The sequence below is a fragment of the Cadophora gregata genome (assembly GCF_030347475.1).
Source record: "Cadophora gregata isolate MNR1 chromosome Unknown scaffold_12, whole genome shotgun sequence".
In the NCBI taxonomy this organism is placed as follows: Eukaryota; Fungi; Ascomycota; class Leotiomycetes; order Helotiales; family Ploettnerulaceae; genus Cadophora; species Cadophora gregata.
Window position 1 is genome coordinate 966,474 of NW_026695935.1, and position 27,890 is coordinate 994,363.

Sequence of the window (27,890 nt, forward strand, 5' to 3'; positions counted from 1 at the left end):
CGTAAGTATCGACGTGGTTGAGAAAATTCCGAGGCGCCTCTGAGGAAGACGTTTGTTGTCTGATTTGATGCGAGGTTGCAGATCTCCCGCGATCAAAATTCGCGAGGTGGCTCAACCGAGCGACCACTCCTTTCACCAACAATCCTGGCGGCTCTTACTCTGCAAGCTCTGGGAGCTTCTACCATCCCCACAGGAGTCGTGTTGCTCCTACAGATCAACGACCTATTCTACGAGTTCCAGCGCTGCGAGCGCGACCTGGACAGGCCACTATGGGTTTCACAGCTGGATTCGTAAGTTCTTGGAGACTCCCCCTTGCGCAAGGCCGAAGCTCACAGATAAAAGACTGGAGGGGTGACCTTGACATTGGGAATAGCGTACCTCACAGTCCTTGCTCATGAACGAAATCGACGAGCACAGAGCGAGACTCTCCGATCTCACGCCTTCATGCTTGACAGGCTCCTCCATCCGACGCCTCTACCATCCCCACAAAGCCGTGCAGAATTCGCACGCGAAGAACGAAGCACATTAGTTGAGACCGCAAAGGACAGGTGGAATGCTGAAGTTGAGAATGCAGTGCGTTGGGTGCAACGGACGGATTGGAACGATATGAGGGAGAGCATCGAAGGAAGTGCGGCACGGCTACTGGGAGGAGGGCTACAAAAGTCAAGGGATGTCGTTGAGGAGGCAGAAAAAGCAGCTGCGCCAAAGTTCAAAGAAGCCATTGGTAGGAGCAAAGCAGCTGCGCAGAAAAGCGCAGACCGAGCTGCTATTGAAATCGACCATGCAGCTGCGAAGATGATCCGAGGAGCTGAGAGGGCTGGCGTTGAGGCAAAGGAGGAAGCAGGTAAGATTGCTGCTGCTGCGAAAAACAAGCTTTCTCAAGCTGGAGTAAAAGCTGATGAGGCTCGAGATGCGGTGACTGTGAAGACAGAGCGATTCGGCGCCAGCGCCAAAGCTGGAGGTCATGACGCTACAGAAGCAGTCAAGCACAGTGGTGGTACCATTGATGCGGCGCGTGGAGCTGTGAGGGATGCCGTAAGCAAGGGCATTGAGAAAGGGAAAGAAGCCATTGGAAAGGCACAGGCGATTGTTGGGCTTGCCAGCGAGACAATCGAGTCCAGAGGACAATCCGCTGGATTGAGCCATTCTTCGGTTGTGGAGAGGGCTCTTCATGAAAGGTATCAACAACCTACCTTTCATGAGAAGTCTGTAGAGGAAACTCTTGCGGAGCGTTATACTGAAATCGATTCGAGAGACAACACTCGACTCCGTGGTGTGTAAGCTATGTACTGGAATAATACTTTTTTGGTGTTATGTTTTACTTGCCATGGTTGCAGTTTCTGTGCTGAAGTCCGTTATACGAGCCTTGTTGAGCAGATTACCAAGTGGTGGCTTAAAGCAACTTTTCCTGCCCTCTACATGCTCTTGACTCAACTTGCCTCGGGTATTATCACTTAACGTAGATTATGTGTCCCTGTTTGTCTTGATTGCATGTCTTCGACAAAGGCCCTCTAATTCAGGATCCGGGATGACAGATGTTCAGATTCAGTGACATCCTCTAAACTCAAGCTTAGACAGGGACTTCGTCCAGCACAAATATGCATTTTTGCCATTAACTGCTAAAAACATCCATCGGTACTACTGAGCACCCGTCCGTACACAATTTTCATCCGTTGGTGAAACATGTCTACTGGAGAATTAGGATGACGCAGCTTCGTACTGCTCTCTCAGCAGCTTTTTAGTCTCCAACTTCTAAAATGTGCTCCGGTGAGATCAAGGCTGCAAACATTCGCTCCACTGTTAGGGGTTTCAGTGCTGAAGGGCTAGGATTGTCGGAAAGTAGCAGTGCATTCAAGTCCTAGAAGAAAATGGTAGATATGCTAGATCTGTGAACCAATTTGGCCCTTTTCAACTGACACCCGTTGAACTTAAAACGAAGTCGCATTTCGTAAGAGCGTCCAAGTGATGCTCTTCTCTCTCGATCCACCCCATCTCTCCAAGTGCGCATCCACAGATCCAATATCTTTGAAACCATTCTTCCTAAACATGTTTACCGAAGTCGGCCTCGCTGGCACCCCCGTCCTATCACCGCTTCCGTCGGAGATGGCATTGCAGTGCTTAGTGAGCTCCGTACCAAATCCCCTTTTCTGATAGTCCGGGTGGACCATTGTGCCCTTTCGATCTAAAACACTGTCAGATAGACCTGTCTTGTAGCTGGTAGGAGAGTTGTGTCACGGTAATCTTCCTCGGGGTTCCACCCATGGTTCTTCGAGTCTGTTAGGCTGATGAAAAATGCTAACAAGGCTTCCATATTCATGCCTTCGAGAGCTGGTGGCAACTCTTCGCTCAAAGCATGGCCCTTGAGATCATCATCCATCTCTGGGACGTACTTCCACGGGTACTCTAGTGCTGTCCAGGCCGCGATTTTCCTATTCTTTAGATTGATATTGGACGGTGCAGGTGAATTAGTGTGTGGAATAATAACATACTTGGTAGAAATATCAGTCACTTTGAATGTCTTGATATCTGGCATTGTCCACCGTCCATTGAGGTTTGCCATGATCCATGGGTGAATATCTTCCTGCTTGCAATTCTTGAAAACTTGATGCCAGACTTCATCGCCAGCATATGCTGCAAGGAGGACCTGCAAATGTGAATTGTGTGTACTAAGGCCCAGAGCCGAGACGCCTATTGGAATATTTGATGTCTCCAATATCTCAATGGCCCTGCTCTGAAATCACCGGCTTGGAAATAAAGAAAACACAATCTAACCTGGAACACTTCATCCATGTCCTCTTTGGATGCCTCAGCAATCTCAAAGCCCAAAGCAATGGTCATAATGAATGGAGCGAAACAAAAGATGTGAGATGATACGACTATGAGTATGCCAGACACTCGATGTTGCAAGACGTGCTCCTGGCTTCGTATGTAGGAATTCTCGCAGAGACGGCGTCTGGCTCAAAAGCAAGTTAGGACATTTTAGCGACGGTTGGCCTGCGAGGCACAGCAAGTAAGGACGGCCAGTTAGATGCTTGTATCAGGTATTCTGCTACTGAATGTACGTGTACTTAGGTTCGTAAGGTATGTAGTGTAGAGTACGGGGCAGCTTCCCATTTCTGGCTAAGTAGTAAGCTGACCAGCAATATCTAAGGGTCAGAAAGTGTCAACGTATCTGTATCCGTGAATCGCTGTTTCCTTGCCGGAGGCTAACCAAGTGGATCTGCAGCACAGCGAAGTAACGATGAGCTGATCGAGACGAGCTACAGGCCGAACTTTACGCTGTGCCCTGTTTCTGTACACTCTCGTAAAGAAAGGAGAGTTGTCGTAACACTGGCCAGTATGGCTTTCTGAAGTTCTGGATCTCTTAATAAGCTGATGGATGCCATTGGTGAGTGCAGCTACACGGCACACCCACTATATGGGTTCTTCGCTCCATACTCCGTCGCTCGTTAGTAAAGAGTTCTATATAAGCATCAAATGAAGGACAGGTACACTGATTATTCGTGATAAGAGCGAAGCTTTATAAACGCCATAGTATATAACCATCCAAGAAGATGAATGATTCGGGGCATGGCGATTGCGGCAATGCTAATGATTGTATCTTGTCTAAGGCAGCGATCATGAAAAACTGGAACACCACATCGTCATTGAGTCATGAGCCTGGGTTAATCCAGCTGGGCCCGAACGTCATCTTCGTACCCAACCACATTATCAACAATAGTAGCGAAGCTAGTATTGTGGCCACCCCATGCTTTGTCTTCCTTCTTACATGCTTTTGCAATCGCCTCCGCAAGATTCCTAAGTAGTGTAAGCAATGGTTGATACTGTGAATTTACCACGTGTTCCACACAATCTACCAGAATCGACAGGAAATTGGACCCACCGTGTGTCAGCTTTCGTAGCATATCCTTGTGCTTCCAATTCAGCAGCCAGTTCTTCTTGATGGTTATCCAAAAGAGATGTGTTTGGCACTACAACTAATGGAACAGCCAATCTCATGGCATCTAGAACTGTTCCAGCCCCTGATCGAAATAGTCTCAACAATGGCTCTCAGGTAAGAATAGCACAAGTAGCTTACCAGCGTGGCATATTACAAGGCCCCTCATGGAAACGTTTTTCTTCTCCTGACAGGCTCGCATCTCCTTGGCGAGACCATCTTTGTTGAAATCGAATCCTAGGATGTCCAGTCCCTGAGTATCTGAAGGTTTCAGCTGCTCGAAAGCTGACATAGAGTGCCCACACTGGAATCTAAGATGTGTGAAGCCATTGTCCACGAACGTCTGGAGACATTCCGGGGAGAGAGCAGCTTGAATGAGTTCAGTGAATTTCGCTGTTGCACCGGTGGTAATGAAACATTCCTTGATCATCTTTCCATTGTCTGTGATTCCTAAATATGATGATTGTTTGTAAAGGGAAGACGGCAACTATGATTTTGTCGTGTTGTATCTTCTCGGGGCGCGGAACCCAGTTTAAGAACGCCACGTCCGGGAGAAGGAAGTCTTCCAGTGGTACTATTCGCCAATAGCTAGCTGTGAAGGGGTTCTTTAAATGCTGAAGTTGCTGAACAAAAGGCCAAAGGATCCGGCGCTTATCGATAGTGTCAACAGCGAGCACGGATGCTCCCTGGTCACCGGGGCTTGGAATTATCCGCGACCGACGATCGGATTTTATTCAAGTGGCAATTTGCACCAGGAGAACGACTATGAGACCACAGATCATGGCAGCGGCTCTGCAAAGCGTTCGCTCAACGGCATGGAGCTGTCTGTCGAGTCAAAACCCGTTTCGGTTTGCAGCAAGCTCAATTGGGCCTGTGAGGACTTTCTCAAACAGTCTCCTACGACCGAAAAGGACCAACCGTGTCAAGACAGGTCTCATGAAAGCAAAGAAGAGCGCCGGCGATGAAGCAGCAGGGCTGTTACAGATAGAGTCGGAGCTGCAACGGGTGATTGAGACAAGCTCCAATGGAGACGAGTGGGATGCCGTCAAGCAGAAAATCGACTCCCAGAATAGGCCATACGAACTCGCAAATAATCGACGGAAAAGGCTAAAGGAGACTTTCATGAACATGGGCGAAGCCGAGCCCTGGGAGGATGAGCATACTATGGAAGACGACGACGATGATATCAACTCTCTTGCTCATGGAGAACTGGAGCAGCACCGAGAGCTGAGACATTATGCCCGATTAGTTGCGTGGGAGATGCCTCTGCTATCTAGTATGTTTAGCTTCGTTCAGGATGTAATTTCAGGTCGGTACGAAATCTTGCTGACAGTGCGATAGAGCTGGCAAAGCCGTTCCAACCCCCAACTCGGGATATGCCTTTGCGATACAGATACACGACCTATATGGGGGAACAACATCCAGCGGAGAAGAAAGTTGTTCTAGAGTTCTCTCCGGCTGATATGTCACATCTCACGAAAGTTCAAACGGACAAGCTCAGAAAGCTGGCGGGAGTGAGATATAATCCAGAAAAAGACATCATCAAAATGAGCTGTGAGATGTTTGAGACTCAAGCTCAAAATAAGCGGTATCTGGGAGATGTTGTCCAGACAATGCTGAGGGAAGCAATAGTAAGCGGCTCTCTTTCTGATCAGGAGACCAGGTCTAAATTTTTATAGGATCCAAGTGACACATTCGAGGACATACCGTTGGACACACGACATCATCACTTCAAAACGAAGCCACAGTTTCCAAAGGAGTGGGCACTGACAGAAGCACGAAAGCAAGAGTTACATCAATATCGACAAGTCATGATGCTGAATGGTCAACAAAAGGAGGTAACCGGGCAGTTGATCGATGGAATCAAGCTGATTGAGGAGGGGCTGAAGCAGGCGATATCATTAGATAATGCTCTTCCTGAACCTGTGATGATGGGGAAAGGAAGGGGTAAGAAAGTCGCAGTGAGGCGGTGAGTGAGGATAATCTAGGAAAGGGTATAGGAGGGAAAGAAGACCAAGATGACACTGTACGATTATGCCATTGTACAGTACAAATATGTCGAATTAAATAAGAGTCGGGACTTGACGAAGTTGCTTTCCCTTCGACAGTCTCGGTTGAAGCGCCACGAGAATTTTGCCTGGTTGCTGTTGCTGCTTGAACCACCCACCTCTCACCCCTCGACCTAAATTACCAATTGTCCATCAATGGAAAGAATTAGCATGAGCATGAGCATGATCATAGCACGAGCCCAAGCACGAGCACGAGCACGAGCACAGGCACAGGCACAGGCACGAATTCCCGTCTTCACTACTGTGGCGTTGGGCTTGCTACAATAGCTGCCCCGCAGTCACAGCCAGGAGAACGTCAACGTCCGTCCAGTGAATGGAAAGCTCCCGTCTCGTGCTCCTGGTGCCAATCCCACCCCATCCCCCTACTTACCCTCCGTAGGTAGGTAGTACCTAAACTCTCTAAAGTAGGCAAATCTACCTAGGTACCGTACCTAAGCTGTGACGCCTCTGCGCCTGACGAGTTGACAACACGGCCGGCAATGTTTGGGAACGCCAAGCCAAGCCGGCCAGGGACCGAACCAGCGAACCTCGGCACGCCATGTCCTCGAACCCGTCAGCCCGTGTACAATACTGTAGGTAAATTTACTGGAGAACAAGAACGAGAACGCTTACCTACCTTAGGTAGCAATGGAAGGCATGGTCTGGCATGGCATGGCATGGCACGGTAGGATAGGATAGGATAGGATAGGATAATTTACCTACCCTACCTTACCTAGGTAGGTAATAAGGTAACGAAGGAAGGTAAGGTTGCTCCTCTCGCTCGCTCGAGCCTCCCGTTCCATTTCTGCCACCTCGCCTTCCAATCGCCCCGCCCAGTCGTGCTGCCTTCCCTTCCCTACCTAAGGTAGGTAGGTACCTACTTGTACCTAGGTTCACTTCCCTCTCACCCCTCGCATCTAACAACTCTCGACATACAACCACTCACATCTTCTTTCTTGTCCTGTGCTGGACAACAACGCGAGAGGCAGCGAATCCAATACCCGCAACCATCTTGAAACAGCCTATCGTACGTTTTACACTTTCTTTGGAGAGATCGACTCCGTATCTTCGAGTTGCACCCCCTCAACTTGAGAGGTTTAAATTGCTGTGTCTCCACGCATTTGCAATTTGGTTAGACACAGGCACATGCAAGAGTGGAACGTTTGGCAACATCGCACCTCGAGCTGCATATGACAAACCCATACTACGCATTTCTCCTTCAATTGTCTACACTTGCAGCTTCACGAACGCTCCCTCTAACAGCATTTCGTTTTTCAGCCGTGATAAAATATGGCGTCAGTCAAGATCGCTCCGTTTGAAGCCACGTCCATTGAAGCTATCCCAAGCACAGTCAGCTTGTGCCAAACAACTTTTCGGTCACAAAGGACGAAGCCGGTATCGTATCGCTTAGTCCAATTGCGAAAGCTCTACTGGGGTATCGTGGATTACTCTGATGCTTTGGTTGAAGCTTGTAAGCTGGATCTCGGCAAGCCAGTTTTCGAGACGTTCCTTTCTGAGATTGACTGGTGCAAAAATGATATTATGTTTGTCACCAAAAATCTTGAGAAATGGATGAAGGATGAAGCAGCACCAGATATTCCACTCACAAACAGCCTATTGAATCCAAGGATCAGAAAGGAGCCCCTTGGAACTGTTCTGGTCATCGGCGCATACAATTTCCCCGTCCAATTGTCATTTGGCCCTTTGATTGGAGCTATTTCCGCCGGTTGCACTGCCGTTTTGAAGCCATCAGAAGTATCTCCAAATGCAGCAATGGTTTTGAAGAAGATTGTCGAAGAGTACCTGGACCCAGATGCCTACGCTGTCGTCAACGGCGCTATTCCCGAGACCACTGCTCTTCTCAACGAGAAATGGGACAAGATATTCTACACAGGGAACTCTCAGGTCGGAACTATCATTGCGAAGAAGGCTGCCGAGACCCTGACCCCCGTTTGTCTCGAGCTTGGCGGCCGCAATCCAGCTATCGTTACCAAGAACGCTGATCCTCGTTTGGCAGCCCGCCGGCTTGTATGGGGCAAGCTTCACAATGCTGGTCAGGTGTGCATCAGTCAAAACTATATTATGGTTGAGAAAGAAATCCTTCCTGCCTTCATCGAGCAGCTGAAAATCGCACTGAAGGAATTCTATCCTGGAGGCCAGAAGGCAAGCCCTGACTATGCCAGAATTGTCAACAACAGGCATTTTCACCGGATCAAGAAGATGGTTGATGAATCTCGTGGCAAGATTTTGATTGGAGGAGAAATGGATGAGTCTGACAACTTCATCGAGATCACTGTTGTTCAAGTTGACGATATCAATGACTCTATGATTGTGGACGAGTCGTTCGGTCCTTTGATGCCTCTCTTGGCAGTTGACAGTGTGGATGAGGCTATCCGTATTGCAAATACTGTCCACTCAACTCCACTAGGACTGTATCCTTTTGGTACTACCAGCGAGACAAATAAGAGTACGTTCGTGACTACCACTCCCTTAGACCATTCAATAACGTCTCCTAGTTCTCAGCGAGGTCACCTCGGGAGGAGCCTCTGTGAATGACGCCTTTTTCCACGGCTCGATCCCAACACTCGCTTTTGGTGGTGTTGGTGATTCGGGACAGGGTGCCTACAGAGGAAAGGCTTCATTCGATACCTTCACCCATCGGCGATCCGTAACAACAACCCCCGGCTGGATGGAGAAGCTGCTCGACATTCGCTACCCTCCATATGCCGGGAAGCTCGCCAAATTTAGACAGATGAGTGAGGTCAAGCCAAATTTCGATCGAAACGGTCAAGAAATCAAGGGTTTGGGATATTGGGTCGGCTTTGTGGCTGGGCTAGGCGGTTCTAGTGCCAAGGGTGCGTTGCTGCGCTGGGCGGTCGTCCTTCTCATTGCTGCTGGAGCTAAGAAGTGGCAGTTTAACAATAATGGGTTGCCTTCGTTTTTGCGATGAACTCGACGCAGCGTAGGGGCAAGGTGAAGCAGTCATTAGCAGCGAGTGTGTATAGGCTTCTCAAAGCGAAGCAGGCGAGTTGTACGCTGGGGATGCCCATTTCGGTGCTTTACTCTACGTGGCATGCGTAAGTAGCTGGGCGTCTTCTCAGGTAAAGAGAATCTTCATGTCAATGTCAGGGGTCCATTGGTACAGCATCATTTTACGCCGTTTCTGCGTGAGTCCTTCAACAGTGTTACTGAGCTCCATTGTTCCAACAGCATCAAAGCCCCGTTAATGCTGTCTATCATTTATCCTCTCTGAAAATCTCTCCGTTTGATTGCAATCATGTAAGGCTCAGCAAAGTAGTCGACGGCGACGATGTTCCCAACATTGAGAGAATACAATTTCCGTGCAGTATTTAAAGTACCTTCCATACCCGTTCCTACATTCTAGTTCCTGAACTTCCTAACATCCCGAAGCATGGTTGTCGTTCTTTGCCCATCGCACTTGAAAATCATGTTCTGAGAGAGCAACTTCGGTGCCGTCGTGTTACTAATTCGAGTTTCCCATATCTGACCTATTTCATGCTCGTCTTCTCCTCCCGCTTCGTGCCTTGGACATAGACAACAAATGCTAGCTATTAATTATCTGGCAATTCGGTGGTAGGTTGCCTCTTCTTATCCTCGAAGCATTCCACAACAAATCATAACGTCACAGGAGCAGCACAGAGCACTTGAAGACTTTCCTTATCAGGAACGGAAAGAGGCGGAACATGTGACTGAAGGAATTTGCGCCTACCTAGATTATGTTTATTTTTGTCCTCTGCAAGTAAAATTCACGAATCGAATATTGGTTACATTGGAACCCCTTCAATCCATATCTGCACTTCTGATCCCCACCAATGCTACATTGCCAAGCCAAAGCACCTATGGCGCAACCAAAACTCCACGATATCTCATCTTGCCCTCATCCAGCTTTTTCATGCACGCCTCTATGCCCTCCACATCCATAGTAAATATCTCGATAACCGGTCTTATCTGATGTTGAGCAGCAAAAGCAAACATTTCGATATGTACTGCTCTGGCAGCAACAAGACTCCCTTGGATCTTTAATTCCCCCTCAATAATCGGCATGTAAGGGATCGTCAAGTCATCTTGCGAGACAGTCAGGGGATATAGAGTGCCGCCCGGAGCCATGACAGGCAAGAACTGCTTCCAGTCTGGCTGGAATGAGCTGCAGATGAGAAGGTGATCGATCTTTCCGGAGACCTGGAGCTTTTTGACACCTTTAGTCGCAACAAACTCGCTAGCGCCGAGTTGCATAGCCTCGTCTCGCTTGCTGTTGGTGCTGGAGAAGACGGTAACGTGGCATCCCATCTTCGACGCGAATTGGATAGCAAGATGGCCGAGGCCACCAATTCCAATTATGCCCACGCGATCGGTGGGCTTGGTACCGAAGGAGCGTAGGGCGTTGTATACCGTCGCACCACCGCATTGCTAATATTGGTTAGGCTCAAGTTCAAGAGAGACGGTGTTGATTTTCCATGTGAGGAGTGAATGGAACGTACAAGTGGTGCAGCGAATTCCCTTGGAATAGAATCTGGAATCTTAAAAATGTAATCTGCCTTCCAGATAGCGTAGTATGCGAATGAACCCTGGTCATGATCGTGATATCCATACATTGCTCTTTCTGGGCACAAAGTCTCATGGCCGGTAAGACACTGCTTGCAGTGGTTGCAGGAATCGTGCTGGTATCCCCATCCAACAGAATCTCCCTTTGTATACGTTCTCACTGCTGCTCCGATTTCCTAACCTCCAGTTAATGACTTGATATTGAAATTGTAGTAAGTTGACATACTTCAACAACGCCTGCACCTTCATGTCCAAGCACCATATCGACATGCTTGAAATGCTCGTCTGTTCCGCAAAGTCCAGAATGTGTAACTTTGATCAAAACCTCATCCGGTTTAATGTCCTTCTTTGTACTCGACTGAACGATCTTTCCTTCCTTGGAGCCTTTAAACACCGTGAACTCGACCATTTTGACCATGGTTGCGGTTGGTGGTAGAATAAATACTAATTGTGAACGAGGTAATTTGAAAACCGTTTGATGGGAAGAGACAGTAGAATGAGAATGATGTGAAATATGCCAGAGCCCCAGAGAGATCTTTGCTATTTGTATGAAATACTCAGCGACTTAGCTCCGAAGAAAAGCTTCACTCGCTTCGGTCGAGAAGCAGCCTCATAATCGATCTTGCTACAGTGGATCAAATATGTAGCCGCTAGTAAAGGTAATAAAGACTCGGTCCATGACATAGTCCAAGATAGAAGAGAAAAGATGGACATCTACGTGCCGATTCGTGAGAATATGTTTGTTCTTCGGATGCTAAAAGATTGACCAGTAGAAACCCACGCTATGGATCCGAAACAAGACTTGCAGCATGCGGGTAGTGCATCGGTTTGAGTGTCAACAAGGGCTCCACATGAGTAGTGTGCATATCTGTGGAGATTTGTGCTCGTGGCGGAAGCAGAGAAAAGCCCACCTTAAGTGACGTCTCGATTTCGTCTACTCCACTTGCAGCCTTTATAGTTGGAAGTGACAGGGATCTGTCTGTACCTTCTGCGAAAGCTCGAACCTACCTTTAAGAGCGGATTTAGCGAAGAAAAAGTTTTCATTGTTATCGCCGAAATAGTTACTACAGGTCTTGAATAGTGCTTACGATTTCAACTCGGGACTTCAAGAATCGGTGTATTGAAAGTCGGGAAGCTCGGTTTGAAATTTGCCCTCTGAGTCTCTGATCTGTATTTAATCAGCCACCCGCACTGAAATAGCAAACGTCGCCAGACATCTCAAACAAGGATACTCCTCTGTACAATCTTTGTGCTCAACAAAATCGAAATTTGTTAGCCTCTTTGTTTTCGCAGCTAGGCATTATGACGTCTTCTTGCTCTTGTCCATACCTCGGCTGATCCGTGTTTCACAATTGAGTTGGCACTTGACGGAGCGCGGAAGACCCGCTGATTTCATACAGTAAGTCCAAATCCAAACCGCTTCAACAGCCTCGTAGATCAGGCCCCATACCTGACTTCCGGGATCTCATGAGTCGGTTACATGTCGGTTTTGCCTCAGCTAAGTCTGGCTCATCAACAAGAGGACCTTCTCGCGCGTTTCCCCCCCCAGAAATCCACTGTTTACTCTATCCTCACTTTCAACCAAAACAGCTGCCTCGTAGCCCTTCATGACCATATCCTCATCAACTCGTATGCCTTCCTCCACCAGCAAGTTGATCACACCTCGGATCCGCGAAATCTCCCTGCGAGTCTCCAGGCTGATCTCGTCGTTTTGGCTAGAGTAGACTGTGCTGCTTACAACTTCTTCCATCCTCGTCACTGCAGTATCACTACCAGCAACTTCCACATGTTTACTGATCCAGATGTACCCGTTGACTCCTAGGATTATATCAACCTTGCCCCCACCCGACACAGTCTCGATGGTCCAGACTTGTCTCCTAGATCTGACCACACCCCCTCCCCCACCCGTGCCAGTGACACTCATGAACACACCATTCCTCAGCTTGCCGTACTTCAAGCTTCTAGTATGCAATGAAGCACTTCCATCCTGATACAGACTCTGTACCTCTGCGACTAAAAGATCGCCCTCCGAGAAGAAAGTTCGTATCTGTAGCTCGTCCGTGTCTGTTCTTTTCCGCAAGATGCCACCGGGAAGGTTGATGGCTGAGAGAGGCAGACCAGCTAGAACGGGTGCTCCAACATCTACCCGCCATCGCTTGGCTTGTACTTCCACAATCCTACCAATGACCAAATCTCCAATCTCGGGGTTGTATCGTGCTCGAAGAGGTCGGACGGAGACGAGCTTGTTAGTTTTCTGTATTGTGCCCGCCACCGTTGCTGTTATATCGGTGCTGGAAGTCGCTACATATGTGCCATGACCTCTGGACTCTGTTAGCTAGACACTCGATGGTCATCTGAATAAATACTTGATGCTCACCTCATCCACTGGGGGTCTTCAGTCACAGTCTCTCCTGGTGTAACGAGATCTTTCGCGGAAATTCGTGCGCGTTTGGCCGGGCGCATTGTCAGGTCTCCCACCAGATTCGCACCGCCATCGTCCGAGTCATCGTCGGATTCATTTGTACGTTGAATCTGCACTGCGGGCGCAGGGGCGAGTATGGTAATGGCCATGTTGATATGAGCTGTTGTTAGTCGCGGCAAGGCTGAGGCACAATAAGCAGCAAAATTAAGGTGGGCGGCTACGGCAGAACTATTTTCCAGAGGAGTAGGTTTACCTCGCCTAGACAGGACTGGGGAATAATCGTCAGCGTAGCCCCCCCACCTACCCTACCAACCCACCCAGACCGAAGGCAGCCAAAGTGACAAGGCTACGATTAAGGTATCTTGGGACATTTCTTGTAGTGTGACTTTGAGCAGCTTTCTTCCGAACTGCTCTGCGAGTTTTATTCTCACTGAAGTTTTGGCTTTCTTTTAGTTTTGACACGTCTCATGTCGTGCGATCAACGCAGCGAAGAACCTAGGTATTAAACAGCTCTACTCATAGGTAGTTGCCCACCAGTCCTAAGCCGCCTCGCTTCACATTGTACCTAGGTATCGAGATGTTTTGCTTCACTGGAACATTTCTACGCTGCTGACGAGTCAATCCAAGGTGGCAAGTGAATTGTTTATGGCTTCTTACTTCGACATCCGAGCCGTTTGGGAAGCTTTCTCTGGAGCTTCAAGCAACCACAATATACGCGGGATTCTTGCTCTCTTTACCAGATCGACGCCTCGTGATCGATATACCTTGAAGATTTCAATACATTTTTCCGCCATGCTTTCGTTCCCCCTGACAGGCCATATCCCGACCCTCGCACATCAGAGCTCAATCAGGTAACAGCATTCCACAGCAAGGAAGATGAATAATGAATTGGCCTGTTCTGCCACTGTCTTCCTTGTTTTAGTATCGACCACCATACAACGTTTATCGACGTGGTGCCTAGTGACTTGTGACTTGTGACTTGTGACTGGGACTTTAATTATCAGAGGAGCGTTCTGGCTGCTTTCGATACCTCCCTAGACGAGGGAACTGCTGTAGAGGAAGAGCGAACAGAGAAAAGATGCATTAATTTGAGACTGACAATAAATATTAGGGCAACGCCAAGGGTAGAAATTTTTGCCGAGCCTCCTCATTTCAACGTCCATCTAAATCGCAAGATCCATACGGCAGTGTGCTAATTGACTAGTCGCCAGAAACCCATGCCCGCGAGTACAAGAGCAGATCCAGTGATACCCGCCTGTCGACTCCTCATGCCGAACATACTCTTGCTTTGGAGAATTTTGGCTTGCTGTGCTTTTAGCTGAGAATGTCCAGAGAAGTAGCTATAGGCGCCCAAGCCCATAAAAGCAGCAGCTCCTGTAAATGAGATATGAGCACGGGATGAAGGTATAGCAAAGGGGCGAAAACCAACCTGTGACTCGGCAGGGCGTGCAATCGTCAACATTGTCATGCTTGAGAACATCTTGAAGTCGCTCGGGTCTATGAAGTGCATCTAGCTGGGGGCTTCCTGATCCCATCGAATCTGCAAGGGGATATGGGGTCTCGGTGTCTCGTTTTGAAGGGCGTTTGAGAAAATGAGTCGAGTGGTGCAGCTAGCGACGGATTGTCAGTGACCGCGACTGTCCATGTACAGGCTCCACTAAATTTCCAAGACAATACCTACCTTATATGTAGAACCTGCACCTCGTAGGCAGGTCGGCGAATGCGGCCGCTGCATCTTTATGACAACCCCGCCCTCGTGAGCACTGTGAGGGTAGAACAACAACCCAAAGCCTCTATTGCGCTCTCGACGCAATTCAATTGATGCTGCCAGTGCTTCATAGCGGCCATGACGGGAGCCATAGAGGCGTTATACATCTACGATGAACACAAGTAGGCAGGCTAGAGCGAACGATGCTTTCCCAGCTAACTTAAAATGCAGTCGCCCAATCCTCACTCACACATACACATCAAGGCCGCTCTCTGCCTCTCAACTCCTTCCGCTTTACCAAGGCCATCCAATTCCTCGACCAAATTTCATATATCTCCCGAATACGGCACCTGCGACTCTTGTTTTCAGTGTCATTCATTCTAATCTCCTCTTCCTTCTGACCTCGTCGACCGAAATCGAACCTCTCCTCGCCCTGGAGTTCCTACATCGAGTCATAGACATTCTAGAAGAATTCATCGGACCGCCGTTAGTAACACAGAAGATCGAAAGCAATTATGATGTGGTGGCCCAGCTGCTGAATGAGATGTGCGATGCTGGCGCCATATGCACGACAGAGCCAAATGCCCTGAGAGACTTGGTGGAGGTGGAGGGCTGGATTGGGAAATTATTGGGAGGCATCAATATTCCTGGGTCAGACAGAAAGCTGTACTTTGTATAGCGCGGACTAATCTTTGTCTCTAGGAAGCCTGGCTATCCAACCTCGTCCAGCTCCAATCTGTCTGCTATATCCTCCACAGGACCGTTAGCTGCCAACACACCTTCCTTGCCCTGGCGTAGAGTCAATGTACGGCACACATCTAATGAGCTCTACGTAGATCTGGTCGAGACTCTTACAGTAACCCTCGCACCCTCAGGTCGACCTTTAGCGGCATTTGCGAATGGAACCATTGCATTTACCTCCAAAATATCTGGAGTTCCTGACCTGCTCCTGAACCTCACAACTCCATCGGGAAAGCAGAATCTCAACAGTGTGATGGATCTTCCTGTTTTCCACCCTTGTGTAAGGCTGGCGAGATGGCGAGAAAAGCCTGGAGAGCTAAGCTTTATTCCGCCTGATGGGAGGTTCGTTTTAGCCGGATACGAAGTCGACTTGTTGCCGGTTCAAAACGGCAAGCCTGGCACGGGAACATCATCGAATCTGAAACTGCCTGTCAGCATTGAGCTTAAGACGTGCCTTGGGCCGCAGGGATCTGATTTTGAGGTCCGATTGCTCATGACGAAAGTTTCTGGGCAGGGGAATTCGTCAATATCTGGTTCAGCCTCAAGAAGCAGCAGTCGCGTTGGCAACCGTGGCACTGGTGGTTTTGTAGCCGGTCTTGGCAGTCAGGCTGGCACTTCCTCCATCCCTACTCTAGAGGATCTAACAGTCACGATACCTCTACCTGCAGATGTGAGAAATCTGTCGGAAATTCGAGCTAGCAGGGGTGATACGACATACAATCCAGGAGAAAAGAGCTTGGAATGGCATATACCTGCAAAGGATGCTGTTTCTGGAGGAGCCACGCTTCGATGTACTGTTGTTGGGCCCCTTTCATATGATGATGACTTCGAAAGCAATGGATTCAAACTTGGAGGGAGCTACGATTACGAAGAAAATATATACCAGAACTCGACTGCAAAAGTTAGCCAGCCTGAAACGGCAGATGACCAAGGAGATGCGAAGATGGTATCACATAATAGAATTCTAATGCCAAGCTCTGCGACAGTCAGTTTTTCGGTCAAAGGATGGTTGGCTTCTGGTATCAAGGTGGAGAGTCTTGTCATCGATGCAAAGAAGAGCCGCGGCATTGGTGATGGTGTGAAACCTTACAAGGGAGTAAAGTACCTGACCGTAAGCAGTGGTGGTGTTGAGGTCAGATGTTGAGTGATGAGCGGAAGCACAGATATTATGGGGGGGATCAACGGAGCTAAACATGATGCTATGCTTCAAGAGCCGGCCACACTACCGTAAAATATTAGGAGCTATCTCCTGGTCGCCCCTGCCTGGATTTGCTAGAAAACTACTGCCTGATCGAGAGCCCCAATACTCAAGTAATTCGCTAGCTATGTGGATAGTAGTTCGTATTTCTGATTGCCAAAAGCCTGCAGTGTTAGATTGAGAGTTTAAGAAACGACTTTGCTGAGGTTCTCTCACTGTTCACTGGCGTACGGAAGGGGGAGGACAGTAGGTCTCGTCCACCCTTACCGGGCGGTGAGGCTACATGGAATTCCGTAGAACCTATATTACTTTCACTGATTTAATGAAGATTCCTATGTGATCTATATAGAGTAGATATCGTGAAAATACCTTAGATATATAATACTCTAACTTAAGTACGATTTAAAATCCTCTTTAGCGAAAGCTATTCCTAATATACTATAGCACGAAAGCTTAGAATTCTACGTTCTTTAGTATAATATTTCCTTAATATACCTAATTAATTAGTAAAACCTCCTAGAGCTCCTTTAAGTATCTCTAAGAAACAGATTTAAGAGATAATTACTTAGTTTATAAGTTACTTCAATCGACGTTAACTAAGCCTTATAGAGATTTATAAATAATTCAACTTTAGCTATTATAATCGAACGCTACTTCGAGCTTTTATAAGGTATAGTTATTATTATTATATCCCTAATTATAAACCCTTTATCTCGAAGAAGAATAAATTAAAACGTTAGAGCTTTATAATTAAGAATTAAGATTAATCTAAAGAATATTAGAGGAAGAGATGATTTATAGATAAAATAATTATACGAATAGATCTCTTACGCTAAAAGAAAATACTATAGAAACGAGGAGAATATTAATAATTAGACTATATCTAATTTACTTTCTATTTAAGTTATAAATCAGTTATAGCGTAAGTAGTAATTAGATATAGATTTAAATTAAAGCTGATTTTCGTATCTTACGAAAGAGAAGGAAAAGGCTTTATATAAAAGAAGTATATAAATCAAATCTTAAGAGGACTATTAAAAGAGATATTCAAATAACTAAGAGACTTCTTTTATATTAAAAATAATAGTAATATTTATAGGAAAGTCGATACTCCTTAGAATTATAGTTTTTATAACGCTATTCGAGTTAAGTGTTATATTCGTTCGATTTAATAGCCTCCTTATTCTTTTAATCTTAATCTAATTGAAAATATCTAGAGAATACTGAAGTAAAAGCTTCGGAATAGAAATCTATATAAAAGTTAGAAGCTTAAGGACTTAAAAAGAGCTATATAAGATATCTGAGAGAACGAGATAACAATTGATATAATAAATAAGTTTATTAATACAATACTAGAGCGAATTAGGAAGGTTCGACTACAGAAAGAGGGACCTTTAGGATAGTAGATAGTTTCTAAATTAAGCGTAGAATACCGGTAGAATCAGGGGGGTGGACGAGACCCACTGTCCTCCCCCTTCCGTACCTGTAGGTACCGGCACTTTTCCACTGCGACTGGACTTACTCTACTTTCGAATTTCCACAACGGTTATCGACTCCGGGATTTTGATACCATCCCTTCGAGAACGGTTCTGGTACCGCTATCGTTAGTTATTTTGCCTCATGGTTGTACAGTATCGCTGGTGGGAAGGCTTCTCAAGAACACAGGATCCTCCCGCTTGCACATACCTCATGTTGTCTCCGGGTCCCCTATTGAACCGCGTTCTCAATAACTCATCTTGCAGTCGCCTTTCCTCTCCCTCCAATGCTTCCCTTGCTTCTTGCTTCAATTCTTCGGAGGTCATGGGTACCATTCCTTCCAGGTTAGTTCTACGTCCCCATCAGCTTTGATAGCAAGTAATTCAGAATGTTGGAAATCATGCCTCTTCATATTCCCCAATTCCCTGTTGAATTCCGTTTGCATCAACTTAGCTTGCCTAGCCACCTCCTCGGCTTCTAGCTGCTGCCTCTTTCGCGATTTCCAGTTTTTTTCTTCTGCCCTAAGGTCTTCTGAGGTCATTGGCGTCATTCCCTCGAGGTTTGTCCTAACGAATGTTATTCTGTTGTACATAAACAATATGGTGTTCGAAAAGTGCGCGACTATTATATTATTGCAGCACATACCTCATGTTGTCTCCCGCTCCCCTGTTGAATTGAGTCACAAGCAATTTTCCTTGTTCCCCCCTCTCTGCCTCCTCCAGTGCCTCTCTTGCGGCATCCATTCGCTTCTTATCCTCTTCTACAATTTCAGAAGGCGTCATAGGAACTAATCCTTCAATAACAGTCCTGTATTGCATGTCAGCATCTTCACGAACAGTATTTGTCTCCCTGCGACCAACCTCCAATTGTCGCCTGGGCCTCTGTCAAGTTCCGTGTCTACTGCGAACGCCGATGCAGCCTCAACTACGAATTGATCACTGGCATTTTTGAGATTTGTTTCGGCCAATGCAGCAAGTGTGGCTCGATATGTCCGGGCCAGTTCACTTTCCTTCTCGAGCCGAGATTTTGGTTCCTGATCTCCGCTCTCACCAGCCTTGGTGCTTCGAGCAGTCTGTAGCCGCTGACCTGAGTTCGGTGTTCTGGTCGCTGCTTCGGATCCTTCATTTAACCTGCTTTGTCCCTCCCTGGCAACCCGTGTTTGTCCGAGAGCTGGTCTCCTGTAGGAGATCGGCTCAACTTCATTGGAATTTCTGCCCTGTCGTGGTTGGCTGGGTTGTAATATTTGCTGTATCGTGCCTCGTCCGCCAACAGCACGGGCTGGTAACTGCGCACCACTCCCACCGCTTGATTCCCTCGTAGAAGCTGGTACACCACTGTACGCACCAGGTTGACTTCTCTGTTGCGTGCTTGCCGGTGCTTCTGAATGCGCAGGGCGGCCAGGTGCTGTCCTGACCTCTATATCTTGGTACGGTCGACAAGATCCAACTCTCTCCAACATGGATATGACAGCAATATTCGGGTCAGTATTGCCTCGGGGATTTTGAGAAGGACGTTGGGGCGCAGCACTCTTTGTTTTGGGTGGGAGAGCAGACACTGGAATAGTGCTACGCTTACATGACTGCGGACGACTTTGGCTGTCGCCATATTCCTTGACCTGTCTAGAAGAGCTAAGCGCTTTTTTAGCTTGTCCAGATCCAGCAGTTTGGTGTGGACTGTTATCTGTGTTTGAACCTTCCAGCTTGTAGTCTGTATGATCAAGTGATAGATCTTCGTCAGAAATAGGCGCTTCTTTGGCTCCTTCTGACTTTGTAGCGCGTTTAACAACCTTGGGAGAATATTTAGGAGCAAGTTCTTGTCCTCCTTGCCTTCTTTTGAGCCGTTCAAGCCTCCTTTTTGCGTTCGCAGCTTCTCTAACCTTCTCCTCTGCCTCCTCGTTGGCCCGTTCAACTTTCCTCGTCTGCCGAGTAATGTCCTTCTCAAGAATCCACGCTTTCACTCTCTTTTGATTTTTCATGTAGTCTCTTGTCTCCTTGGCTTGCTGTTCTGGACTCAGGTCGTTCCATTGTTTCTTCTTCATCTTTTCAAAATTACGGCGAACCTCTGCTTCGTGCTCAGTACGAGGTTCACCCTTCCTCTCACCTCGAATTGCATTGATAACGCCTTGCCATTTAGGAGGCATCGCAGGCACAGGTGGTGGGTTGGAAGTGTCCACCTTGTTATTCAAAGACTCCTGAAGAGATCGTTGTTGACCACTACCACAACGGTGCCTGGTCGGAGGTACACGGATTATGTTACGCCCATAACCTGGGGGTGAGTTTGCTAATAAGTGAACCTGTCTGCCTCTGTTATGAGTTAGGGCTGGGGAGCTCCTGGTCCCACTTCGCTTTCTGGAGTTTAACAGGGACTGTGGCGAGGCTGTCCGGCTTGTAGACGATGGGAGATGGAGACTTCGTCCTCGACCCTCGTCACGCTGTTCGGGCTTGACGACAAGATCTATAACTTTTTGAAAGGTCCTGGTTACGGTTGATACTGGTCCCATAATGATCTCAGGCCGGGTTTGAGTTGAGATTTATATGTTCGTTTGTGGCCAGTGTATATTCCGTGAGTGTTTATTGCCCTTCTAGATGATGATCATTAGTCGGATTCAATATGACCAGTCTTCTTCTATGAGGCCGTGAATCATCCCCTGGGGAGCCCTCTCTGAAGATTTAGTCAGTCTCAAAACTGTGGGACACTGCACCTCGCCAAGTACCTAGAGGCTCCCGAATGTCCACTTAACGAGCTGCCTCTTAGGCTTGAAAGTACTGAAGCCATTTACCACATGTCGATTAGGTCCCAATTACTATAATTACAAAGTTGAGTGGATAGATGTGCCAGAGTCAATAGCAATAACAGACACTCGCTAAGTCGGTCTCATTTACTGAACGGTTGGCACGAATATGAATTTATACTGACGTAGCACTCGCGACCTCATTGGGAAGTCACCTTGAGACCAAAGCCAGGTAGTTCTCGCATTGACTGAGTAAAGTACGTTACATCTAGGCGCCTCACCCAAAAGACATATCGTACGTGTCATAGATGCGTGGACTATGAACCACCCTTATTCTGACCATTCTTGACACCATTCTGACGATTTCTGCGACTTGACTTCGCCAGTTCCTGCTCACGCCTCTCTTCATCGCTGAATTCCGCTCCTAGTTCCGATGGTGTCTTTGGAACCAACCCTTCAAGATAGGTTCTTTGCATATTACCTACCTGAGCCTTCGAGGTTGCAATACTCATACTCCATACAGATGGCGCTATTGGGGGTGCATTGTTTCTTTCCTCGGCTCTCAATTCCGATGGAGCTTTTGGCACCATTCCCTCGAGGTGGGTTATTTGCATATTTTTCTTTCGGGCTTTTGCAAGGCTCCTACTGTACACGGACGGCTCGTTCGAAGCCTCAGATGAGCCCGATGAGCGTGTCTGCGATCTCAAATTGGACGACTCCCTCGATTGCTGTTCCCACTTGTGATTTCTCGAAGTAGCCGGTGCCGAATTAGATTCATTCAAAGGTGGTATCGACGGTGGAGCATAGTTGTAATACCTGGATCGAGTTGACTGGCGACTGTTTTCTCTGTTGAATGCTTGGGAGCTTGCATGAAGATGCAAAGATGATTGCTGGCTGGATGAATGGATCTGGCTAGGTGGAGAGACATATGTTCCCGAAACGTCTGGAAGAGAATGAGTAGAGTGCATATGTGATCTTGACAGTGGTCTGTTCATACCTTGGATGGGTTCTAGTACACCGTTACCACGGTTGGGGTGTAGAAAATTCGAGGCAGAGACTCTGCTCTGGTAGGGTTGTGGTGGATGGAAGGAAGATTGCCGATTCGGCGATGCTGGCATAGTGACAATTTCCAGAGGATTATTTTGAGTGTGTGACAGGCCACTACTTCCAATACAGGTTTGTGGATGACTTGCTGCGAGGTCAGATTGTGTGCCAGGGTTCTGTAGCTGCCGAGACTGTGCTTGGGCTACAGCATGAGACTGTCTATAATCTGCTCTTGAACCGTGGCCAGATATTTGACTAGACTGTATGGCCACCGCCGATCCAGCCTTTGGTTGTGCTAGCGATGCCCGTTGAAGCCGTGGACCAGGCGCTACGAGCATGCCGTGGGGATCATACTTCGATAGAGGTAAAAAGTGTATAGCTCCACGTCCAAATGCAATGTCCTGGTTCTCTCTTTTGGCCTTATCTTGCAACTTTGCCCATTTTCTGACTTCTGCTTTGTCTTGGTCCATCCAATCTCCTCCAAATATTTTGTCGAGCCAACCGTGTATTGGGTTATGTTGCTTAGCCTTGTATTTGGATGGTGACATTTCAGATAGTTCCTAAAGTCAGTCTGCTTTGATGATTTTTAGTGTTGTAGACGTTTCTGTTCGCGCTGGAGTATAAGAACTGGTTTCATACTATATAGGGTCGTTAGCAGCATCTTTCTTCTTCTTTTTAGATCACCTGTGTAAGCGCTCGTGTGTGACTGATGCTCTACTTTCTGAGACATGTCAAAGATTCATTTCTTACATGAATGATTCCTGAACGGCTGAAAGCCGGACATGGCGTTATTCAACGCGTTTGTGAGACACATCAAGCCAAAATTTGGACCCTCCTTGAGCCTTCAAGTACCTACCTTGTGCCGACTAGCCAAATTCTGGAGGCAAATGACAGGAATAGAAAAGATACGGTATCAAAACTTCGAAGTGGATGCCAATATAACAATATCATACCAGGCGTATCTATTCAGGTAGCCTTACTAATAATTAGGTAGGCTGGTACTGTATGTATGCGAGAGCCGTTGAATGAGCTCGCTTCGCTTGAACACCTCGTGGATGTTAGCAACGCAGGCTTCCATATTTTAACGTGGTATAATATAGTATGACATTGATTCGAGTGTAGTCTGACTCGTAGATGCCATTTACATCACCATCCATTAATTCGCTTGCCGAAGCAAGTAAGGCTGAGCAAGTAGCATGGTTCTATACTCAGCAATTAGCAACCGCAACCGCAGCCGTATTCACGGCAAGCTGGAGCGGATCAAACTTGCCCTAGCAGCAGTAACTCTCTTCCATCTATCCTTCCAGCCTCTACCATTCAGATGAGTGGCCATGCAAAGAAATCCAGAAAACTAGCTGTAGTCTCAGTATGCTTCTCACCACCAGCATTTTGGCCACTCTATCAAGCCCTCCCACTTCTCGGCGAGGACTGAAATCCATCCCAGTATCTAATGGAGACTCTACGATTATGTTGAAAACAACCCTAGTGAATAGACAGCAGGCGAATGCAAAGCTTGGCATTTGGTGGTATTTTCACTTAGTGAACACTGCAACCCCTTTCAGGTAGGTGATGGAGGCCGGATAGTCTGGGGGGACCGGAAAGGTGCTTTCAGCAACGTCTCTATGTCCTCGCATTCTTGGAAATCATCCTACTTTCTTACGTATATGACAAACACAATGCAGGCGTCGGGGCTCCTCCAATAGCACCGGGAGATGTCCGGAATGCTCAAAGGTAATCAATCACAATTGAGATCGACGCAGGTATTAATATTGAACACGCAAGACGGCAAAATAAGCAGCCGTTACGGATTGTTACATACTTCGCAAGATTGGCACGTGTTTTACGCCTGGGTCCTACAGAGAACTGCAATGGCACACTGGCTATGAATGGTTCCTCGTCTTGAAAGGGGTCGTTCGACAATCTGCGGTCAATGAAAAAGGGCGACGGGTCTATTGGAAATGTCGATACTGGGCATTTGTGGTGTACTACTAGAGTACCCAATAGTGATCAAGACCAAGACGGAGACGAACAAGTACCTGGTGTCTTTTAAGATAGCAGTTGCTCGGAAGACATGATTTACGAGCCCCCAAAAGTACTCCCAAAGAAGTCAGAAGCCCTAATCTCCGCATCCTATCGAGTTCCTAAGGACGAGCTGTATCCACTCGATAGTACGCTAGCACCAGCTAATAACTCTGCTCGGAGCCCAGACGGATCGAGCAGGTATTTTGACATGCCGTGAGAGCTATGCTATGTATGACCCTGGTCTTAACAGAAGCTGTTGTGAATGTTAGATCTGCTAAGACTATCAATGCTACGACTTTCCAATACGGAAGGATTCTGATCCAGCGTTGGTAATACTCAAGCTTGAGCAATGAGAGACAGACGAGCAGAAACAATGTCCTTTTTTGCCATTTGATCTAATCTGGCTCTATAGTGAAAGCATTTACGCAGAAGATCATTTTCCTCTCGAAGTTTTTTTGAGGCAGTCATTTTTCAGTAAAATCAGTGTTGCACAGGTTACGATACCAAGAGAGTTCACTTACTGATGATGTTCAATTGCAGTGGTTGTGTACGTAAGAGTCTCTATCGCAACTCTGCTAACAACATGCATACATATGTAAAGAAGGGTAGCAGGAGCATGAAAGAATTGGCAGATAATCCTCACTGTACTGCTACTTGCGAGCGATCGAATCAGACTCGCCCTATTGAGACGAGAGCATCAAATGAAGACGCGTGAATCATAGCTGCAAGATTGCGTGGTGGACCAGGGTGGAGACAGGAGCGAAATATATGTTGTCGAGAGGCTTTAAGAATCGGTACAGAACGCTTGGATGATGAGTTGTAATTTATTTGTGTGACAAGTAGCAGTAATCAGTAAATGGTCAAGCGTATGCAGCCATCACATCATCTGGCAGGATTGCCTAGGGCAGCTAAATAAGCCCGGGGAATAAAGGCGCTTCTGACTTGCGTATATGCGAACAGCCCTGACTGGCACTTATCGAGAAGAGAATGGAGATTGAGCAGATTCAACTCATAAAAGACCAATTCTCGTCATCCAACCGTCTTGTCTATGCCAAGGTACAGAGACTGATACTTTGCTCGAGGTCTGCCGCCGCCACAACGCCAGAATCAGCACACCCACTCTATCATACCCGTTCACCCAGAAAGAATGTCTTCCACACCGGTCCACAGGCCCCTGGATCTCTCCTCCCAATACCCTTCCTTCCCGCCCTTCAACTTCCACACCTCTTCACCCTCATCGCCACCTTCAATTCTGGTGAACCATCTAGGTTTATGAACGCCCCCTCTCTGTTCCATTTCCTTCCTCCTGGTCCGTTGATTTTCTTCCAGCTTGGCCTTAAGATGCTCCGCCGAATCTAAATCGCCACTCTCAGCTGCTCTCTGGTCAGGTCGCAGCCTGCAGTCAGTGATTGGTAGCTTTCCCTTCTCTAGCTCCGTCACCTCGTTCAAGCCGGCGGCGAATGTTGTGAATCCATATTTCTGCGGCGCGTTCTCAACCAAGTCTCCAACATGCCAGATCTCGGGGCCCTTTGCCTTGCCGCCGTCTGATAGCTGTAGGCTTGTGGTCCAGTTGCCTATCAATCCAAGCCCGGTCGGCGCTCCATCTGGTCCATATGTATCGACATGTACTTCTTCACTGCGGCCTCCAAACATCCCTTTCTGCTTGAACTCAACTGTTGCCTTACTACTGCTAGTCTCGTTTGTCACAGTCATTGTGCCAACAGGTTCAACATATTTCTCACCAACAACCACGTTGCGTAAGAACACAGTTGCAATGTTCCAGCTGTAAAATTCATCGCTTCCATCGGGCAGGTGTAGTACAAGTCGAACCCGGCCTTCTGTGATGAGTTCTGCACTCTTCCCCCAAAACTTCTGCATAGGGGCAGGAGACTGGCTGAACGACCAATTTACCGAATCAGCCTGACAAGCCATGCGGACGGGACGGTGTGAAACTTTCTCAACGAGCAATCTGAACCCGCCAGGTACATCTGTCTCTGATCTCACTAGCTCATACGTTTCGCCTAGCATGGGATTGAACGGTTTCCGAATAGCACGTTCTTTGGCGCGATTTGTACTGAATTGAGACACGGCAAAAGCAGTGACATGCAAGAGGCGCTGTATTGGCACCTTCTGAAAGGCAGCAGTGTCTAGGATCTGAGCATACTCCAACTGTTCTGCGACGCGTTGGAGAAGAGAGAGTGGTTCATTCGCGCTGACGGGCATGCTGATTGTGCTCAGATCCTTGCCAACATTTTTGCGAAGAAATCCAATTAAACTTGGTGGCAGCGCCGTAGCTGCAGGTACGGTTCTCCTGTGTTTGATTTCTGTTGAAATGGGAAGAGGTTCCAGTGATTTGGGCTTGACTGGGAACAACGCGGTCTTACCATCAAGGTGGGTAGAGGAATATTCGTCCTCTGCAGAAGAAATTGACGAGGCATCTGTAACGAATTCATCCTCTGCCTCGGATGGCTGTGTATCCTCTTCGCTCCGGCGATCGATTATTAGCAACTGCGAGCCAACTTCACCTGGCTCTGCATCAAAGAATTCGCCTGTTGATGCAGAGTCTATGCTGTTTCTTGATACAGATGACAGGGGGGCCGGCATTCGCCGTTTCTTACTGTTCGACAGCAATGTTTGAAAGTCATTAAGAACGGTGTCCAGATCATTCAAAAGAGCTGAGCAGTGATCATGCATACTCTCCTCAGGTGACATAGATCGCTTGCTCCTCCGAGAAGAAGGTGTCTGAGATCCGTTTGCAGAGACTGTAGTCATTGTTGCTGGAGCCGGAACCGCGAGCTGCGAGGAGAGGGCTTGCTGGAACGTTCGGGGGGTGGAGGGTGCGCTGGATTTTCGTTTCCAGAATGGCCTTTTCTCTGGAGCAGATGCCGAACCGAAGTAATCAGTATTTTCATCGACGTTAGGACTCATCGAAGCCAGGCCCAAGCCTTGCAAGACATTTCTTGTTGGAGCCCCAGGTGCAGTATCTTTGCAAAGGCGCCGTACAGCATCGCGAGTTCCGACTATCCGGCTCACAAGAGCTTCCACCTGTTCCCATTCCCGCTCTTCGTCTTGACTTGATGCGCCGGTTTGTAACCCAGATGTTCGAACTTTCAATCGCTCAAGGGACGGTATTGATTCAGGCTCGACCCCCCGAGCAGTATTACTTGCAGTTTCAAGAGCCTTTGTCCAATCCTGGAAATCCTTTGCAGTCCCAGCTTTGAGGTGCCAAATTTCCGCCCCTGAATCGATACTAATCTCTCTTCTTCTCTCATCGGCCGCAATAGCTGCTAAGCTCAAAGGAATTGCTCCTCGAAGCGCGGAGGAATTACGGTTGTAGTAATACGACAAAGTGCAAGATGCGAAGTCCAAAGAAAAAAATCTCCTTGCATAGCCCTGTCCTCGTTTTCGGCGTCTCTTTGATAGAACGCCTACATGATATGTTGGAGTTCCGTTATCACTTTCACGTCCGGCAACCGAATTCCCCCTGCTCACAGTAATCCCCACAGCTAGATGGCTTTGTAGGCTGTCCACAGAGTCTGAAGCCGAGGCACCAAGCTTTGGGCTTAAGTTCTTACCAATACTGCCGATGCTAGTTGCGCTCATGGATCCCGGAACTGGTTGCTGGTGATGTGTGGCATGTGGAGGAGCATGTGAAGGGTAGGTAAGCAAGACGAATGTGGCAGTCTTGGATATTTGCTTCGAGAAAGTATTGTCAAAAACTAGGCCATACATCCCACCGTTTCCTGGAAGAACTGCGTATGTCCCCATAGACACTTTATCTGCCTCGCATTTTCCATACCATTGAATGGAGATGAAGCCTTTCACTCGTAGCTGCTCCTGGGCAGTAGATGCATCATTTCGCGCACTCGAAGCTCGTCTCTGCTTATCCGAACCTGGATCCAGGCGGGAGAGGGACGCTGGCGGGTCCTCTGGAGTAGGTGTCAAAATCGGGGTTCCGGAATTGCTTGTGCCTGGGTGTTTGAAAATACCGAAGTTACTG

General features: G+C 47.6%; 12 protein-coding genes across 14 annotated transcripts; 4 read left to right on the forward strand and 8 right to left on the reverse strand.

Annotated features, from left to right (window-relative positions):
• Positions 1–63: 63 nt before the first annotated feature.
• Positions 64–1,296, forward strand: ONS95_003160 (uncharacterized protein). The gene has a single exon (XM_058496450.1). It carries the CDS (start codon positions 445–447, stop codon positions 1,279–1,281), a length of 837 nt encoding a protein of 278 aa, XP_058353701.1. The 5' UTR covers positions 64–444; the 3' UTR covers positions 1,282–1,296.
• A 632-nt stretch (positions 1,297–1,928) lies between these two features.
• ONS95_003161 (uncharacterized protein) lies at positions 1,929–2,838 on the reverse strand (the record flags this gene model as incomplete). Its single annotated transcript, XM_058496451.1, has 3 exons — positions 1,929–2,182; positions 2,236–2,644; positions 2,773–2,838. The coding sequence occupies 3 exons, from the start codon at positions 2,836–2,838 to the stop codon at positions 1,929–1,931; spliced, it is 729 nt and encodes a 242-aa protein (XP_058353702.1).
• Positions 2,839–3,665: 827 nt separating this feature from the next.
• On the reverse strand, positions 3,666–4,367 carry ALG13 (N-acetylglucosaminyldiphosphodolichol N-acetylglucosaminyltransferase catalytic subunit alg13; the record flags this gene model as incomplete). The annotated part of the gene is made up of 3 exons (XM_058496452.1): positions 3,666–3,798; positions 3,884–4,022; positions 4,079–4,367. The coding sequence occupies 3 exons, from the start codon at positions 4,365–4,367 to the stop codon at positions 3,666–3,668; spliced, it is 561 nt and encodes a 186-aa protein (XP_058353703.1).
• A 350-nt stretch (positions 4,368–4,717) lies between these two features.
• RSM24 (37S ribosomal protein S24, mitochondrial) lies at positions 4,718–5,910 on the forward strand (the record flags this gene model as incomplete). The annotated part of the gene is made up of 3 exons (XM_058496453.1): positions 4,718–5,213; positions 5,279–5,568; positions 5,617–5,910. 3 exons carry the CDS (start codon positions 4,718–4,720, stop codon positions 5,908–5,910), a joined length of 1,080 nt encoding a protein of 359 aa, XP_058353704.1.
• A 1,365-nt stretch (positions 5,911–7,275) lies between these two features.
• Positions 7,276–8,904, forward strand: ONS95_003164 (uncharacterized protein; the record flags this gene model as incomplete). Its single annotated transcript, XM_058496454.1, has 3 exons — positions 7,276–8,452; positions 8,502–8,840; positions 8,900–8,904. 3 exons carry the CDS (start codon positions 7,276–7,278, stop codon positions 8,902–8,904), a joined length of 1,521 nt encoding a protein of 506 aa, XP_058353705.1.
• A 939-nt stretch (positions 8,905–9,843) lies between these two features.
• On the reverse strand, positions 9,844–10,966 carry ONS95_003165 (uncharacterized protein; the record flags this gene model as incomplete). The annotated part of the gene is made up of 3 exons (XM_058496455.1): positions 9,844–10,413; positions 10,485–10,724; positions 10,775–10,966. 3 exons carry the CDS (start codon positions 10,964–10,966, stop codon positions 9,844–9,846), a joined length of 1,002 nt encoding a protein of 333 aa, XP_058353706.1.
• Positions 10,967–12,046: 1,080 nt separating this feature from the next.
• RRP4 (exosome non-catalytic core subunit rrp4) lies at positions 12,047–13,119 on the reverse strand (the record flags this gene model as incomplete). The annotated part of the gene is made up of 2 exons (XM_058496456.1): positions 12,047–12,869; positions 12,926–13,119. 2 exons carry the CDS (start codon positions 13,117–13,119, stop codon positions 12,047–12,049), a joined length of 1,017 nt encoding a protein of 338 aa, XP_058353707.1.
• A 104-nt stretch (positions 13,120–13,223) lies between these two features.
• Positions 13,224–16,944, forward strand: ONS95_003168 (uncharacterized protein). The gene is made up of 5 exons (XM_058496458.1): positions 13,224–13,327; positions 13,424–13,492; positions 13,598–14,860; positions 14,910–15,329; positions 15,381–16,944. Exons 3-5 carry the CDS (start codon positions 14,817–14,819, stop codon positions 16,561–16,563), a joined length of 1,647 nt encoding a protein of 548 aa, XP_058353708.1. The 5' UTR covers positions 13,224–13,327; positions 13,424–13,492; positions 13,598–14,816; the 3' UTR covers positions 16,564–16,944.
• On the reverse strand, positions 14,163–14,480 carry ONS95_003167 (uncharacterized protein; the record flags this gene model as incomplete). Its single annotated transcript, XM_058496457.1, has 1 exon — positions 14,163–14,480. The coding sequence occupies one exon, from the start codon at positions 14,478–14,480 to the stop codon at positions 14,163–14,165; it is 318 nt and encodes a 105-aa protein (XP_058353709.1).
• Positions 16,945–18,011: 1,067 nt separating the features above from the next.
• ONS95_003169 (uncharacterized protein) lies at positions 18,012–20,769 on the reverse strand. Of its 3 annotated transcripts, XM_058496460.1 has the most exons (5): positions 18,954–20,769; positions 18,739–18,900; positions 18,498–18,659; positions 18,304–18,444; positions 18,012–18,206 (listed from the first exon to the last, which is right to left on the reverse strand). In XM_058496460.1, the coding sequence occupies exons 1-5, from the start codon at positions 20,591–20,593 to the stop codon at positions 18,164–18,166; spliced, it is 2,148 nt and encodes a 715-aa protein (XP_058353711.1). In that variant the 5' UTR covers positions 20,594–20,769; the 3' UTR covers positions 18,012–18,163. The 3 variants fall into 3 exon arrangements, with proteins under 3 accessions (XP_058353711.1, XP_058353710.1, XP_058353712.1); XM_058496459.1 differs by having other exon boundaries at positions 18,012–18,444; XM_058496461.1 differs by having other exon boundaries at positions 18,012–18,659.
• Positions 20,770–20,983: 214 nt separating this feature from the next.
• ONS95_003170 (uncharacterized protein) lies at positions 20,984–22,846 on the reverse strand. The gene is made up of 2 exons (XM_058496462.1): positions 22,619–22,846; positions 20,984–22,506 (listed from the first exon to the last, which is right to left on the reverse strand). The coding sequence occupies exon 2, from the start codon at positions 22,414–22,416 to the stop codon at positions 21,142–21,144; it is 1,275 nt and encodes a 424-aa protein (XP_058353713.1). The 5' UTR covers positions 22,417–22,506; positions 22,619–22,846; the 3' UTR covers positions 20,984–21,141.
• A 2,178-nt stretch (positions 22,847–25,024) lies between these two features.
• On the reverse strand, positions 25,025–27,658 carry ONS95_003171 (uncharacterized protein; the record flags this gene model as incomplete). Its single annotated transcript, XM_058496463.1, has 1 exon — positions 25,025–27,658. One exon carries the CDS (start codon positions 27,656–27,658, stop codon positions 25,025–25,027), a length of 2,634 nt encoding a protein of 877 aa, XP_058353714.1.
• Between the last annotated feature and the right edge of the window lie 232 nt (positions 27,659–27,890).